The 15,782-nt window shown below is 42.9% G+C and overlaps 1 protein-coding gene across 8 annotated transcripts in view; it reads left to right on the top strand.

Moving 5' to 3' along the window:
* The window catches only part of Mbnl2 (muscleblind like splicing regulator 2), a 156,666-nt gene that overhangs the window by 126,706 nt on the left and 14,178 nt on the right, over window positions 1-15,782 (top strand). For 3 of the 8 annotated variants that reach the window (XM_004631201.2, XM_023715125.1, XM_023715129.1), the window contains 2 exons: window positions 1,973-2,008; window positions 3,245-3,339. The exons of 2 other annotated variants lie outside the window; for them this stretch is intronic. In XM_004631201.2, the coding sequence (XP_004631258.1) occupies window positions 1,973-2,008; window positions 3,245-3,339 (131 nt within the window). The remainder of the gene's footprint in view (window positions 1-1,972; window positions 2,009-3,244; window positions 3,340-15,782) is intronic. 3 more of the 8 variants (XM_004631199.3, XM_023715128.1, XM_004631200.2) reach the window with 2 other exon arrangements.

Here is a 15,782-nt window from a genome sequence, read left to right as displayed (position 1 = left end):
GATACAGAGCTCAAGAAAGGAAGAGCATCTGCAAAGCAAACAAGAAAGTTGCCAGGAAAAAAGTGCATGCGTGTGTGTGTGTGTGTGTGTGTGTGAGAGAGAGAGAGAGAGAGAGACCAAAAACCTAAGGGATGACAGTCATTTCTTATGGAGCTGTTATGGGCAAGCTGAATCTCAGCAGCAGTAGACCATGGGGTGGGGATTTCCACCAATGGCAGCAATTCGAAGTTCTCTTTCCACCCCACCCTCCCACCCCATGCTGGCGACTGAACCCAGGACCACCCCACTCAGCTCTATCCCCAGCTTTTTCCTTCTTCTCCTCTTCCTCCTTTTCTTCTTTCTCCTTTTACCTCTGCCTCTTCCCCTCCTCTTTCTTCTTTTCTTTTCTCTCTTTCTTTTTTTTTTTTTTTTTTTTTTTTTTAATTTTTTGAGCCAGCCTCTCATGAAGTCGCTGAGTTGCCAGGCTGGACGCAGACTTGCCTCAGCCTCCCCGTGTAGCAGTGTGGAATTTTTTGATGACTGACATTTGCAGTTTAAGTGGAGAGGAGAAACAAAACCATATGGGAGAGAAGTAAGCAATAAAAAGGAGCAGGGATGTGGAAAGGAACACATAAGTAACCTTTCAGAAGTTTGTGAAGGTGAGAGACAGACCTGAGAAAGCACTCTGAAGGGTGTGTGTGTGTGTGTGTGTGTGTGTGTGTGTGTGTGTAGGTGGTTGAACTGGCGCGCATGTTTGTTGAAGACTCTTGAAGTAGCCAGTTCAACAGGCCCTTTTTCTGAGTAGGGAATGGTAGCCTGATCAAAAGGCAGATGGGCTAAGAAGTCTCCCTCTGGTGTGAAGTACTCAGCAAAGAGAATAAAGACAGACAGCCTTCAGATTTCTCATCCGATATCCCAGGAGGCAGTTCTGAGAGCTGAGGTGTGCACCCCCGTGCTTCCTGAAGATCACTTCCTGCCACCCACATCACACCCAGGCATCAGTCCTCACACCCGTGCAGTACCTAGAAGCGGTAGTGGGCAGGCCCTCGAAGCTCTGAGGCAGATCTTTTCCAGCTCTCCACAGCACACATTTTCATCCTGGTCAGACTCCTGGTTCACCCCCCACTATGAGACAACCCATAGGGAAGGCGGCTCTTCCCAAGGGAATGCTGAGCCACCCTGCCTACTAGCCACTAACTTGGGATGTCCCCGTTCTGCCAAAGGGCTCTCTCAGGTGTCACTTCATGGAACTCGAAGACATCCCTGAGCCTGAGTCCTGATTCAGCCTCGTTTTGCACTAACTTGCCTCAGCAGTGAGTAGCTTTCCTTGCTGGGTGCCACGCTTTACCATAGTGAACCTTAAAGCAGAGCGTAGATCTCAGACAAATGTAGGCTATTCGGCCCGGGAGCCTCCGTCTTCCTACATTACTGACTTTCACACAGCTTATAATCAAATCAATTTTTTATTTGCTCTTTTGATGTATAATTTGTCCATAATCAAACATAATTCTAATGCAGTGAGTGAAGCATAATCTAGTGAATGTAAGATCTGGATTTAGGGAGAGTCCTGTTTCTAGCCTTGCCCTACTCTCACTGCGCATGACCTTGGAGGAGTTACTGTGCCTCAGATTTTTCATCTGTAAAATACATCCTACCTCAGAGGATTAATTTGATAATGTCTGTAAAATACATGGAGATCTTAGAGGAAGGACACCATAGCATTACCACACGTCAGTCTGATTAGAATCTTGTTGATGGATATGAATAGAAAGGATGAAAAGTAATCTAAGAGCGAGCTTGGAGTGTTACTGACTTAAACAAGCTAGATATATTTGTGTCTGGACTGACAATGTGAATGGCCCTAAAACACTGTGTTGACTAACCCTACTTATTTCTGATTGTGCTTCAGTCTCACTTTGAATGTTAACTCTAAACTGCTAACCTGTTTCTTTCCCTTTATTCACTTTTTCCACCCACCATTGCATGACATCAGGCTCAGTTTTGTGCATGACACCCGCTACCAGTATTGGTAGGTTTCAACCTTTTTTATTTGTCTTTTATATGATGTACAGTGCGTTCATTTGTTTGAACTTTATTTCAGAGACGGTAGAAATGTTTTAGGAAATAGATCTGAACATTTATTTGGCTTTAGAGTTAATCTACAGGGGTTTTTTTACGATGTTCTTATATGTTTAAGAAAATGACAGTTTTAATGTGACCTCTTGTGCTAAAACAATCTCTACGAAAACATGAAACCACAAATATGAGTCTGCTTTTTAATGATTTGTGTTTTGTTTCTCTTTATAGTATATCTGGTATAGCATAAGAAAAACAGAGAGGCAGGCTAATTTCATCAATGTTTTAAAGTTTCATAGTGGTGTGCCTTTATCTCCTCTTTGCTGTGTGTTAGAATTATCAGAGTTTCCCAGAAGTATTTATTTAAAAAAAAAATCACATGGATTTATTTGAAACCAAATGTCTGAACTGCCTTGCTTACTGTCCTTAAGTATAAATTTGTGGACCTTTTTGTACCTTCACATTCACATAGATACTAAGTTTCAATAGCTTGTAGTTAGCTATAAGCACACATTTCAGTGTTTTGGTACAAAAGTCTGTCTTTAGGACATATGGATTAGTTCTCCTTAGAATCCAAAAAAATAAACTTTGGCAGAACTTGCCTGGCTACTCTACAGCAAGGCCAAGATTTCTGCCTCACTGTTTATTGATCAAAATAAAACATAATTCACAGCAATTCCAGTATACATGAGCAATGCCAAATTGAAAAAAATTCAGTTTAACTCTAATTAATTCCAAAGGACATCCTATCCCAAATTAGGCCTACAAACATTTTAAACATTGTGAGTATTCTAAATTTAATTAGGACATATTCTTACTCTATTGGCTATTACCAATCATATTTTTAGAAACAGCTATTACTTACATTCACTATATATTCTGAATTAGGAAGGGAGATATTGTTAGAAATAAAATGTTTATAAATAAATCAACCAAAGTAATCTGCTTTGGCCTTTCTGGGAATCACTGATTATGTTTTAAAACTTCCTTTAATTGTACTTGTAATAAGCTATTTTCCCTTTTTTATTTCTCTCCCATGCTTCCTTGCTTTGCATTGTGATTGCATGCCATCTGCTGGTTTAACCCATGATGGCTTGCTGCTCTGATATTCACCATGCCAAAATACCACTTCTATTACCATAATGCTACACCCTCCTGTTCATTGCTCCCATGGTTCCCCTCCTGAAAGTACCCATGATGCACAGCGCTACGTCCGCCACTGTCTCTGCAGCAACAACTCCTGCAACAAGTGTCCCCTTCGCAGCAACAGCCACAGCCAATCAGGTTTGCTCCTTTTAAAGCTTTCTTTCACAAATCCCAAACTCTAAATGAGTGCTGATATTTAAAAAAAAAATTCTCGGTGAGAATTTTTTTTTCATGTTTATCCATCAAATTTTATTTTTTTAATTAGTTTATAGCAAGCATTTATGGACAGGTTGCACTTATTTAGAGTTAACATTTACTGCAAATAATGATGTAGCTATGTTTTGTGTTGCACTGTTTGTTTTCGTACCTAATATTGTGTAATTAACCTGACAGGCTTACATTCCTTTTAGTACAGCATTACTTATCCATTGGTTTGTGAATTGCCGCATAGAAAACTGTAGAAGCGAACCTATGGGTGCTTCAGAAATGGCTCTGTTTTTTGATTCTGATCATTCAGACCCATCATCTGTGGTGGAAATCTCTGGTGCGATGGTCTCGGAAAAGGCTTTTTCCCAAGTTTTGAAATTTGAAATCTGAATAATTTTTATTTACATCTGAATTTGGGCATAGGCACCACGAGACTCACTCAGTCCCTGCTTGACAGTCTGTTCAGATGCTGGTGCAAAAGCCAAGCCATACTGGAAGGAGAGTGTGGTACGCTGTGTTCACAAAGGCTGGATATTACAGACTGGGAGAGCTTAACTCTGTTGGTTTAATGCATGTGCCAGTGAGACCGTGGATATAATATTTCCTAGTGAGAACCAGGTGACTGTTTCCCACTCTGGGGTCACAAGCTGACAGTGCCCCTGACCCTGCTGACTTGCTTCCCCCGTGCTCCTGTCACGAGGACACGGATGTGAGGTGACTCCTGAGCCTAAGCGCTCACCTCGGCCACTATAGTACTTTACTGCACATGCTCGCCTTCACAGAAGAGCAATTTTGATTCTTTGTTCAGTTTTATGTTTTTTTTCTCTTTGTTTTTAATAAAATCAACTGTGCTAATGAAAGATGAAGACAGCAGACTGGAGGGAAGGGCCAGGCTATTAGGGACAGTGGTACATTGAGCACTAGGGGAAATGACACCACAGCATAAATGGCCTGATAGCATTCTTCTGACCCAAGGGCTGAGTCACACTCAGGTAAGGATGAGATCCAGGGCTCTAGATGTCATCCCTAAGTGGAGAGATACAGGAGGACTGGAAGGCTGGAAGAGAAGTTAAATCCCAGGGCAGCTCCTACTGTGACAAGGCAGGAGGGGCGAGAAGGGAGAAGGACAGGCGGCCAAGGGGACAGCGAGGAGGCATGCACTGATATTCTTCCGCTCTTCTCTTCCCATGTACCTCTGAAATGCCAAGCTATTCTCTGAGGAGGGAGTCCAGGCCGCTTCTAAACTAGGACTAAAACAAGCAGCAGATAAGCTTCTGAGTTAGGGAGATTGTTTTTAAATCATGTGATGAGAAAAGGGGAGAGACTGTTTGTATCCTTCCCCTATTAGGCTCAGAGCACCTCGTGTCTTTTGCTCACTGTTTTTAGGGAAGCTGAGTATTTGTTTCTTTTAAGCCTAAGCCCAGCCTCCACCGCCATGTTATATCATTGTTTTTCTTTTTTTAAAAAAATAATTTTAGTGAGAAAAAAAGATAAAATAGCAATAAAATAGTTTTAAAACAGGCTAGTACGACATTTACAATAATTAATACATTGCTAAATTTCTGTGTACAAATGTGTAATTTTTTTCACATTCTATAGAGTTTTAAATTTTAGAATATCCATGGTTGCTGGAAAATAGCAGTTCCATGTTATATCTAAGGCGTTTGATATTCAGACAGATAGTGATGTTAAGACCAACTGCCTCTGTTACAGGGTAATAATATCATTAAGCTTCTCTTTTGGATGTTTAACAACTAAAGTTTGCAGATCAAAAATTTGAGAAATAGAGGGGCTACAAGGATAGCCAATATTTTGGCCCTAGCACTTCAAGGTCAGTGAGGACTCAGGACATAAGAGAACCTGTGCTGTGGCATCCTATAAATCAGTGGTGTCCCAAATTTTCTGATCAAGGAAATCATGGGGCCACAGAGGAAAGTGATCAGCAATGGTTATGTCATTTTTGACCCATTTGGTTTACAAAGTCCCTTCACATGAAAGCAAATTTGAAGCACACTATATACCTGGCAGTATTTATGACAGTAAACATTCACCTGCACTGTTTAGCAAGCTGAGCATTTCTGGTGCCCAGAGACCTTTTCCAGGAAAGGACAAGGTAAAGAACTACTCAGGCCTCACCCCGCCGTGCACCACACACGGTTAGCAGTACACCACACGCACTTCGGCAGCATGGTAATTCTTTGCCTCCACTTGATGAAGATGCTGCAAGCATACGTGTGAGCTCACGTGTGCGAAAGCAGCAGGGTAAGCAGCATGGACTACTCAAGCTGAAATACAGCTCCTCAGACAAGGGTGTGGTTGGCAGAGAAGCAACAGGCTCCACATCAGCTTGTAGCGTGGCAGGTTAACAGCTGCTGTTGCACCACCTGTGGATGCTGAGGTGAACTCTTCCAGCAACTCTTGGTGCAGGTTTGCTTGCATGAAAAACCACAGAAAAATAAATTACTGTAAGCCTCAATCTTCAGATGTACATTCCTACACATTGTTAAGAAGTTTCAAAGACTAAAATATCTACAAAAGAACTTGGGTATTCTTTTACCACCCAGGAATAGGAAGCAGAGATTGCTGATTACAGTGAAATAACAAGTTATCTTGCCAGGACTTTACCTCTAAACTCAAATCAGGCTGGCTGTGGTGGCACATGCCTGTAATTCCAGCATTCAGAGGCTGAAGGAGGAGGATTGCCTGGAGTTCAAGGCCAGCCTGAACTACATCCTGACATCCTGTCTCAGGATCAAAAGGAAATAATCAATAAACACAACTTAGTTTCTGTGAATTGCAGGTCACTTTTGCATAGTGAATCTCACCTCCTTGCTTGTGAAGGGAAGCAGTAAACTGGGTGACCTCTAAGAGTCATGACTATTCCGTGACATCCAGGGCAGTAATCAGAAAGGTAAACACAAGCAGAATGAGAGTGGGCCTGGCCAGGGCAGAGCTCATGGAAGGCTTGGCCTCCTGCCTCCTTCTTCTTCCCTGGGCCATCCGTCGTTTACCCAAAATACAATTGGGTTTTGACAGGGGTATTTTTGGTTTTGTTTTCGTTTTCCAACTTAATCAACTCAGATTGTCAGTGTAGATATTTCGAACAGCATAGGTCCTTGTAATTAGACACCAGATATTTACAGAAGGAAGAAAATAAACTCAAACTTTCCATGTGAATGTCCCCACTCCAGCGTTCTTTATGTGTCACCCCTGGCAAGTGCAGGACCATGCACCCAGCCCACGACGTCACACTCAGGTTCGATCGCTTATGAAAGTTTTACACTGCTGATTTGAAATTAAATTAAAATCATACTCTTAAGTTAAATCAATCAAAGTAGAACATAAGTATTTTTAAAAAACATTTTGATTGTTTAGCTCTGGGACTAGGTATATAAACAAAAATATGACTACATTTATTGAGAACTATTTCCTATTTCAAGTAAGTCTTTAGATTTTAATATATAAATTATATCTAATATTATTATTAGCCATTTGTGTATCAGATATGAATCTAGGCTAACATGCTATATATTATATGTTACATGTCAGATAGTGTACTCCATTATGAAAGAATACATATGCATAAGCATAAATACCCATTTAATCCTCACAATACCTTTATGATAGAGGTACAGTTTCCCCCATCCTCCTTTTACAAATGGTAAACCTGAAAGAAAGGTTAACTACACTAACCAAAGTCATGTTTCTAGTAAACAGTCTTGCTAGAGTTTAAACCCAGGCAGTCTAGTCCAGAGCCTTGACCTTAACTACCTCTTCCTGTAAGTCGGAATGCACAGAAGTACTTTTTCCTGAAGAAAACTGGCTGTCCAGCGAGACACAAAAGCACCGCACTCCCTTGCTATAGGAGGAAAGGAAATAGTCTTCCAAATGCAGCTTAAACTAAGAGGACCCGGCACTAGGGAGATGAACTGAATTTGAACATAGCTTCCAGCTCGTTCTAGGCTAGCCGCATCATACTTAGAAATCACGCAGCCGACCTCATTAATTCTATTTCATATTATAATCAGCAAAGATAATATCTATGGAAGCCAAGCTAAGGAAGAGTTAGGTCGCAGTCTCACCCACACTGGCTCATTGGTCTCCTCTGTCAGAGACTTGGCTCCTAGCTGCTTTGTTAGTTGCACAAATAGCTTTGTAAGAAGAAAAACCTTAAAATGGTGGTACCCTGCAGGCCAGTCAGCTTCTACGACTGACCAAGAAATGGAACACACAAATTTATAGGTCCCTGTATTAAAAGAAATTTGTGGAGTATACATGGAAAGAGGCAGAGATAAACAGCTTAGTATAGGTTTACCTAGTTTTTTTATATGAGAAATTGTATTGAATAAAAAGAGAATGCAGATTAAAATTCCTGTAAGTTGAATGACTGTAGTACTCTATGCTACTGTTGCTTTAATATTTTTATTTCAAAATTATGTTATATATCATGGTGGAAGATAATTTTCCAAGTACATATATTTTTAGTTTCTTCATTTGTATACAGAGATTATGCAGCTGACTTAATGCCATCTTTAAAAGCTCAATTGAAACATGATGTGTATTGAGTCTTCCCCCCACCTCCTCCCCCCACCTAAAGTTACAGTTTTCTACCCTCTGAATTCTTCAGGGCCGGCCCGCACAGCCCTTAAGGCATCCTCATCTGGTAGAAAGGAGGACAAGTGCAAGTGTGCAGAGGTGGGGCATACAGAGTTTTGCTGGAGAGAAGCCAACATTCTGACTGCCGGAGCACCTGTTGGCAGGCGTGGCTCTAAGGTGGCTTGACTCCACTGTCCAACACCTTAGAGCCAGATTAAATCGTTCAGGTCCTCTTGGCCTCTGTAGGGTTTTTGAGCAGAAGAGTGATGGAAATAGCACTTAGGAAGACCAAGCAGATGGAGCGAGGTAGAAGAGTCTTTAGAGCCCATTAAGTGGCTTTGACAAGAGCCTAAACCAGGACAGTGGCAGCTGGCAAGTGGCCTGCTTTGTTCTTGCTTTTGCCCGTTACATTGGGAGTATTATTTTTGCCAAGGAGAAACATGGGCAAGCTTTCCTACTGTAGCAAAGGCCATCCAAATAGATGTCAGGGGACAGAAAGAGTTGTGTGCTGACATAAAAGTTGCCTCTTAGGACCTGAACTCAGCCCCTCCCAAGACAGCAGCTAGGTGACCTCAGTGACTTCTGGTGTGCCCACCACAACATCTGGCCTCTCACTGCTTGGCTCAGTGACACACTCATCAGAGCTCCACCCTCCGCCCCAGGCCTGTGCTTGAAATAGAGAGTCCTTCAGACAAAGAGGGTAGCATTACAGATCTCTGAACAGGGAAGTCATTACCCACCCAGTTCATTCTGGTTTGTGAGTGCACACCAGGAAGAAAAATCCTTACAGATTGGATGTTAGCAGTCTCTACAGAGCACCCTTGGTGGTGCCTTAAAGCTGGGGAAGTCAGATGATGTTTCTGGCAGCATGTCACCCAGCACATTAGCCTCATCTCCAGAAAGTGCTGGTTCATGTTCACAGTTAACCTCAAGGCCTTGTCACATCTTCTGCACTTGCCTCTAGAGATAAAGCCCACACAACAGAGGGGTGGCCCTAGGAAGACTGATTGAAATTAGTTGATAATGTACTGTAGGCACATTATTAGAATATTTGATAATTCAGAAAAATTCCATTTTCCACACTGCCTAAGTTTGCTATAAATATAATCAATTTCAACAATATCTTTTCAGAAAAATAAAATAACTGCATGTAACCAGAATGGCTGTCATGCTTCATCTGATCTGCTATTCATTACTAAAGAGAGAAGAGAAAATCTCGAAAGCATCCTACTTTATTTATTCCTTACCTATGAATGTGAGCACAAGCTTAAAGCTATTTGTATATAGATTCTTGGATATGTAAATCAACCTATGCTAACCAAGAAATGCAGGAAGATAAGGTCATAGTTCACTTCATCTTTCTTGCATCTCAGAATTTTATAAAATATCTATTATTCAATGCCATCTGTTGGGGCTATATTCAGACAAATGTAGGAGGCATTCAACATTCCCCACTATTCACCACTTGACCCATTTTGGGGCCTGTGTTCATTTCACAAGAGAAACAATCTCTTGGTTCTGTGAGGCCCCAGTGTAGGAGGAGGAGGCTCCTGTTAGATCTCTCTCCTGAAATACACTGCCAAGTCGCTGGCCTCTCCTCATGGTGCTGCAAAATGAAACACTCCTTTCCCAAAGTGTGCTCCTGTAGGAGAGTGGATTATGGAAAGCAGCTGAGCCCCAAGTCTGTTGTTCTCCAGCGAAGCAGAGAGCACATGCTTGGAATCCAGTCCTTGCCAGCGGCACCTGGGCTGAGCTGTCTTCTCAGCACCGTACTGACAAAGAGGTTGGGGTGCCTTGAATCTTTTTGTTTAAATTCTGACACAGAGAGGGGATTAGGTTTCAGGATTGGATCTGGCTGCTTCAAATGAGGCAGAATTTTGCCCTATCAAATATTTTGTAGAGAAGACTGGATGGGGAGTAACAATTAGATTGAAGTCTACTTACAAAAATAAGAACAAAAAAGTACAAAAATCACACCCAGCAATTAGTTAAAGCTACTTAGCAATGTGAGTCTAAATTCCACTGTGCAGCATGGCTGCGGCAGAAGAGCCCAGACTTGCTAGTGTGGTGAAAGCTCTGGGTTTCTTATTTTGGAGAGGGTGTTCGGCCAGTCTTAGATGAACTTGGTTCTATATGAGCAATAGAGAGCAGAGGAATTTTTTCTCTTCAAGGAGCCAGAAAGTCAGACAATAGTTCTTTTGTTTTCCTGCCTCAGAGGCAGCCCCTTTGCTGGACTACCATGAGGTTTAATTAATAAATGTATTTTCAGATTCTCCAAGGAAAGGCTAAGTTATATAAGCGTTGTGATCTAGTACATTTTCATTTTCATGAATAATTTACACCTCTTAGTGAGAAGCTTGGGCAGAATTCTTTTGTATATAGCACCTAAAGACACAATATCAGTTCCAATTTTGTGCAGCTGAAGAGGAAAATGTCAAGAGTCCTTATGTGGTGCTTTCCTGCCTGCTGGAGCGTCCTACTTATCATACCTCTAATCCCATCCTCCTCTGCATGTTGATGGGACTTGGGGGCACCTTTATGAATTGAAAAGTCATGGTTCCTGTAGCATTTTGGCTTTTGTGGATGGTAGTAAAACTGTGCTTCATTTCTCTAATTTTAGGTTTCCTACTTTGAGTGGAACAAATCTGTAGTTCATCCTATGTGTGTGTTATTTCCAGCTCTGGATTTGTGAAGATGAAGAGACTAGCTGCAAAGCAGGAATTGAGACTCATTTTCTAAGGGTGAATGATGAATAGGGTCTCATACTTTCTAAGAGTTTTGGTGAGCACAGTAAAATGTTCTCTGGGCATTTACCACTGCTGCCCACCTGCGTGCACTGCCCCCTGAGGGTCTGGAGAAGTTGTCAACCTTTTCGTGCAGGTGCAGGGCAGGAGGGAGAAACCAACTGTGGCTCCACTCACCAGATAACATGCTTCTGGATGTTAAAGACACACAGGCTTTAAATTTGGCCTGTGCCCCTCCTTGACCCCCTCCAGGCCACAAGACGGTAGCCAGTACCTTCTGTGGCCAGATCCTGTAGATCCTTCCAGAGGCCACCAATTGGGGGAGGTACTAAAGAAAGTCAGGGACTCACTGCCAGGTCAAAAGAGGTCAACTGACCAGAATACATCATGAAACAGAGCAGTCTATTACACAAACATCACTTGCCAGCAAGTAGACTCCATAGCAGGGTGAATCCATCCATAAAGTGACTGGGGACATAGCTCTGAGGGCCCTGGAGGAATTAGAAAAAGGACCAGTGTTCTGGCCACTTTCTTCATCACTGTGACAAAGTACCTGACACCTGCAAATCAGAGGAGCAGAGGTTTACTTTGGCTCACGGTTTGTGACCCTTTTGGGTCACAGGTGGCTGGCTCCACCACAGGATAGCATAGCACAGGGGCAAGGTGGAGTGAAAGCTACTCTTGTCTGGTGTCCTGGAGGTAGACAATACAAAGGGAGGTGCCAGGGAGAGAGATGTACCTCCCAGCCACACTCCATGTAACACACATCTTACAACCAGAACCCACCTCTTAATGGAAGTCAGCTCTAAGCCCCCTTAATCCAATTACTTTCCAAATGAGAAGCAACGAGAACCCATGAAAACATGAGGCTGTGGGGAAACCTCTGGATATACACTGTGTATAAGTCCAGGCTAGTTTAAAATTTAAGGTGCAGAGATGACAATAGAAAAAGGAGAAAGGAGAACTCACATTATAAAGGCACCATCGTTCAGCTTTAACTACATTACCACATCTGACCATTTTGCATAGGTTCTATTTTCCCTTTTATGTGCTAAAAAAAAAAAAAAAAATCAGAGCTCAAATTTAGTTGCAGCTCTAATTAGTCTGTGTTCGACCTGAGTATGTCTGCCCTTGAAGCCTGGCTTGGTTTGCTTTCTGTTGCTGTGATAAAACACTTGCGCTGATGAACACTAAAAGAGAAGAGGTTAGTTCTGGCTCTGTTGAAGAGGTTTCAGTCTATAGTCATTTGGCCTGTTGCTTTGAAACCTGTGGAAAGACAGCGTATCATGGTGGGAGCACGGAGTGGAGGATCTTGCAGGGAACAGGAGAGACAGGAAGGGCCAGGCTTGTAAAGCTTCTCGAGGGAACGCTCCCAGTGACCTAACTTCCTTCCACGAGCTGCCACTTCTTAAAGGTTCCACCAGCTCCCGAGACCACTAGGCTGAAGAATGGCCTTTCCCTCGAGGGCCTTTGGGGACTGTAGCAGCCAGTGCTTTCCCTCATAGCTCACACTCTGCCCAGCCGTGTACGTGGCTGAGAAAGAAATTTCAGAATCGGACTCAGACCTTAGCTCAGGCACATAAAGCAGCTATGACGTCACAGGTGACAAGGGGGACACTGCAGCTTGTGTCAGATGAACGACTTGCCTCAGCCATGCCATCAGTGCAGGAGAGAGACCCTGGTGCATGAGCAGTAGAGGATGGAGTGGGCAGTCCTACAGTGTAGGTGAGCAGGTCCGGAGGGCCTGAAGTGGCTGGAGGAGAACAGGACAAGCATGAATCCAGAGGCTTTCAGTGTGCCGGGAGGGAGGGAGGGAGGGAGCAGGTATGAATGGGAAGAGGCTACAGGCAAGGGCACTGCTTGCTAAGAGAGCTACTGTGTCAGTGAAGCGATGAGAGATCGGGACAGAGAAGAGAAAATCAGGGGGAAAGGGTGCTCATCATGAGCCACAGAGGGCCAGACAGGTCTCCTGAGCCTTTCCTCTCCTTCACTCTTCCGGGGCTGTATCGACCTCTGCCCTGCCTGTGGATTTCAACCCCTTCCTCTTTTCTGCCACACCTCTCCTCAGACATCTTTCCTGTTGACTTTCATAGAAAAGAATAGTTCTGGGCCTGGGGAGATAGCTTGGCAGTCTAAGTGCTTGCCTGGCAAGCGCAAGGACCTGACTTCGATCCCCAGTACCATGTGCCATGCTGGCCCCAGAACCCCAGGTATGCCATGCTGGCCCCAAAATTTGGCATAGTGAGGCCTTATGCCAAACAAATAAGCAAAAGATTAAAATAATTTCTTTTTTAAAGAATGGTTCTTGTATACCTGTCTTCACTTTGATTTTTCCTAGAACAAATAGTATTTTTGACATCAGTTTATGAAAATCTGTAACTGTTCTAGCAATTAGAATCTATCATGCATATAAGTATAGCATGGAAGAGCTTTTGGGCTGCTTGTTTTGCTTTCAGTGATCAAATTATATTATTCTCAGTCCACTTGTTCGCTAGTATTCAAAGACCTCAGCGATTATGTTGATAAGCTTCTTATAATCAAATATAGACCTTTTCTATTTTTTAGTATTTATAGGCACTTCTGGAAGCAAAATAATTAAACTGATCATTGTAAAATGTTTCTCTTTTTCTCCCAGTCACAGGAGCATCAAGCATTGTTACTCTGACCCAGGCAGCAGCACCTAAGTCTTAGAAACAGGCAGAAAGTCACAAGAACAAACTTCCTGCCATCATGCTAGACCTCCTCAGAGCATAAAACGGTGATGCAGGTCACACTGTAGTTGGAAGAGGAGTGCAGATGAGCGAAAGGCCCGCCCAGGCCCCGTAAGCCCAGGGGACCAGGCCTGGAACTTCCTGGTCTGCGTCTCCCCTGAAGCAGGCTCTGCACTTTCACCACTGTCTTCCTGAGAAAGTGCCTTAAGTGCCACAGAAGGGCCCCAAAGACTATGGAGCGCGTGGGCTGCAGATACATGCAGGGTGCCACCCTCGTAGCCACACTCACTGTGCGCCCGGCGTTAGTGGTCCTATCTCACACCTACAATGGCCCTGTAAAGGATCACTATTAACCCCACTCACAGGTAAGGAAACTGCACTCTGAAGAAGCTGAGAAACTTCCCCAAGTGGCTGAGCAGACAGCACTTTTCCCCAAGCTCCGAATCTGTATTTTCATCCAGGAGAAGGAGAGGTTAAGAGATTTACTGGCTTAGGCCTCTGCCTCCACCAGCCCACAGTGCTCCATGCGCAGATTCAACCTTCTCCTCCTCCTCCTCCTCCTCCTCCTCCTCCTCCTCCTCCTCCTCCTCCTCCTCCTCCTCCTTCCTCTTCTTTTTTTTTTTTGTACCAGGGATCCAACTCAGAACCTTGTGCTGTTTTTGTTTTTGTTATGTTTTTAATCAATCAATTTACTTCCTCCTTAAAATTTAGAAAAAATTTTGAGGAAACTGGATGTCCAGAGAAGTCAAACATGCTGCCTTTTTTCCCTCCAGGTCCTTTCCATGCTAATTTCTTAACTTCTTTCATCATTTGTTCAGTATTTGCCACTGTTACACTGGTACTTGTGAATGGCCCAGAGAACCACTTTAGTTATGACGACTCAGGACTGGGAGAGCTGGGTGAACAGACCTCAACTGTGCATATTTTTTCTCGGCCCTTGTGCACGATCTGCAACAGTTAGGCTGGCCTTGAACCAGGAGAGAAGTTAAAAGAGAAATCCAAGAAATGCATTCAAAAAGTCCAGCGCATCACTTGGCCTCGGGCAAAATATTTTGAGAGAGTTGGTTGGGCTTGGGCTTTTCTGTTTATTCGTTAAGAATAAGCTGGCAAGTGACCACCTTCTTCCTGCTTCATCTGTGGGACCTGAAAAAAATAGGTGAAGGCTTGGAAATTGAATCACAGATGTTTATTAAACAGGGGTAGGTACAGAGAAAGGCCTGTGGTCGTTCACTCTATGCACAGTTATCTAATTGTTAGTAAATACTGCCGTGCCAAAAATACCACCTTTGTGGCTTGGATTAGGAAATTAAAATAGTTTCAATATGTCCATAGATAGGACTGGGGTGATAGCTCAGCGGCATAAGTGCCTGCCTAGCAAGCGCAAGGTCCCTAGTTCAATTTCTGGTACCAAATGCCATACTGACCCCAAAACAGGACATGGTGTGCATGCCTGTAATCCCAGCACTGGGGAGGCTGACACAGGAGAATCACTATGAATCCAAAATGCATAGTGAGACCTTGTATCAAATAATAATAATAAAATTTCCATATATACATAATATGTACACATATATTAGCATTAATAAGTGCTGGCTACCCCCAGCACGCACTTAGCACATTATCCAACCCTCACAGTGTGCTAGCACTACAAGTAGGAACAATTGTGAATTCATATTAAAAAAGGAAGGAAGAAGAATACTGTATAGTAACCTGCCTGGTAAGCCTGGAAGCCAGGGCTTCTCCAGGCCTAACTTTAAGGAAGGAGTATCCTGCCATTTGCAAGACATTAAACTTCTTCTGCAGTGAACACTGACCACCAGGCACTAACGGTGACCTGTGATACTGTTTCACAAGATTCTACTTCGAAAATTTATTACCATGAATTGACAGTTAAGACTTCAATAAAAGAGAAACTGCGTTGGGATTAGTCATCAGTGACAAGATATGCATGTAAAGACAGAGAAGTACATTTCATATTTTTGAAGACTTTAACTTCATCAAAACCAAGTACATTTCCAACAGAGGGTGTATCACGCAGGCTTATATTTAAATGCACAGCAATGTTACTTGAATCCATATTTATCAAAAACTGAAACCAAATCTGATTTAGGATAATGGATTCTAAAATAATAGCCTAACAGAAAGGAGCTGCTATATGTCAAAATCCAGAATCACATCGGAGACACTTTCTAGGCATTATTTTATTTAATAGTCAACATAACTGTGAATGTCTTATGCATTCTCCAGATCAGGGAATTCATAACTTACTTAAAATTCAGGGAAGTAGGACCAGCGAGATAGCTCAGCAGACTAAGTGCCTGCT

Source organism: Octodon degus, unplaced genomic scaffold (assembly GCF_000260255.1).
Source record: "Octodon degus isolate 3935 unplaced genomic scaffold, OctDeg1.0 scaffold00039, whole genome shotgun sequence".
NCBI classification, from domain to species: domain Eukaryota; kingdom Metazoa; phylum Chordata; class Mammalia; order Rodentia; family Octodontidae; genus Octodon; species Octodon degus.
The sequence above is the reverse complement of the archived record's forward strand: the minus strand, read 5'-3'. Positions and strand labels throughout refer to the sequence as shown.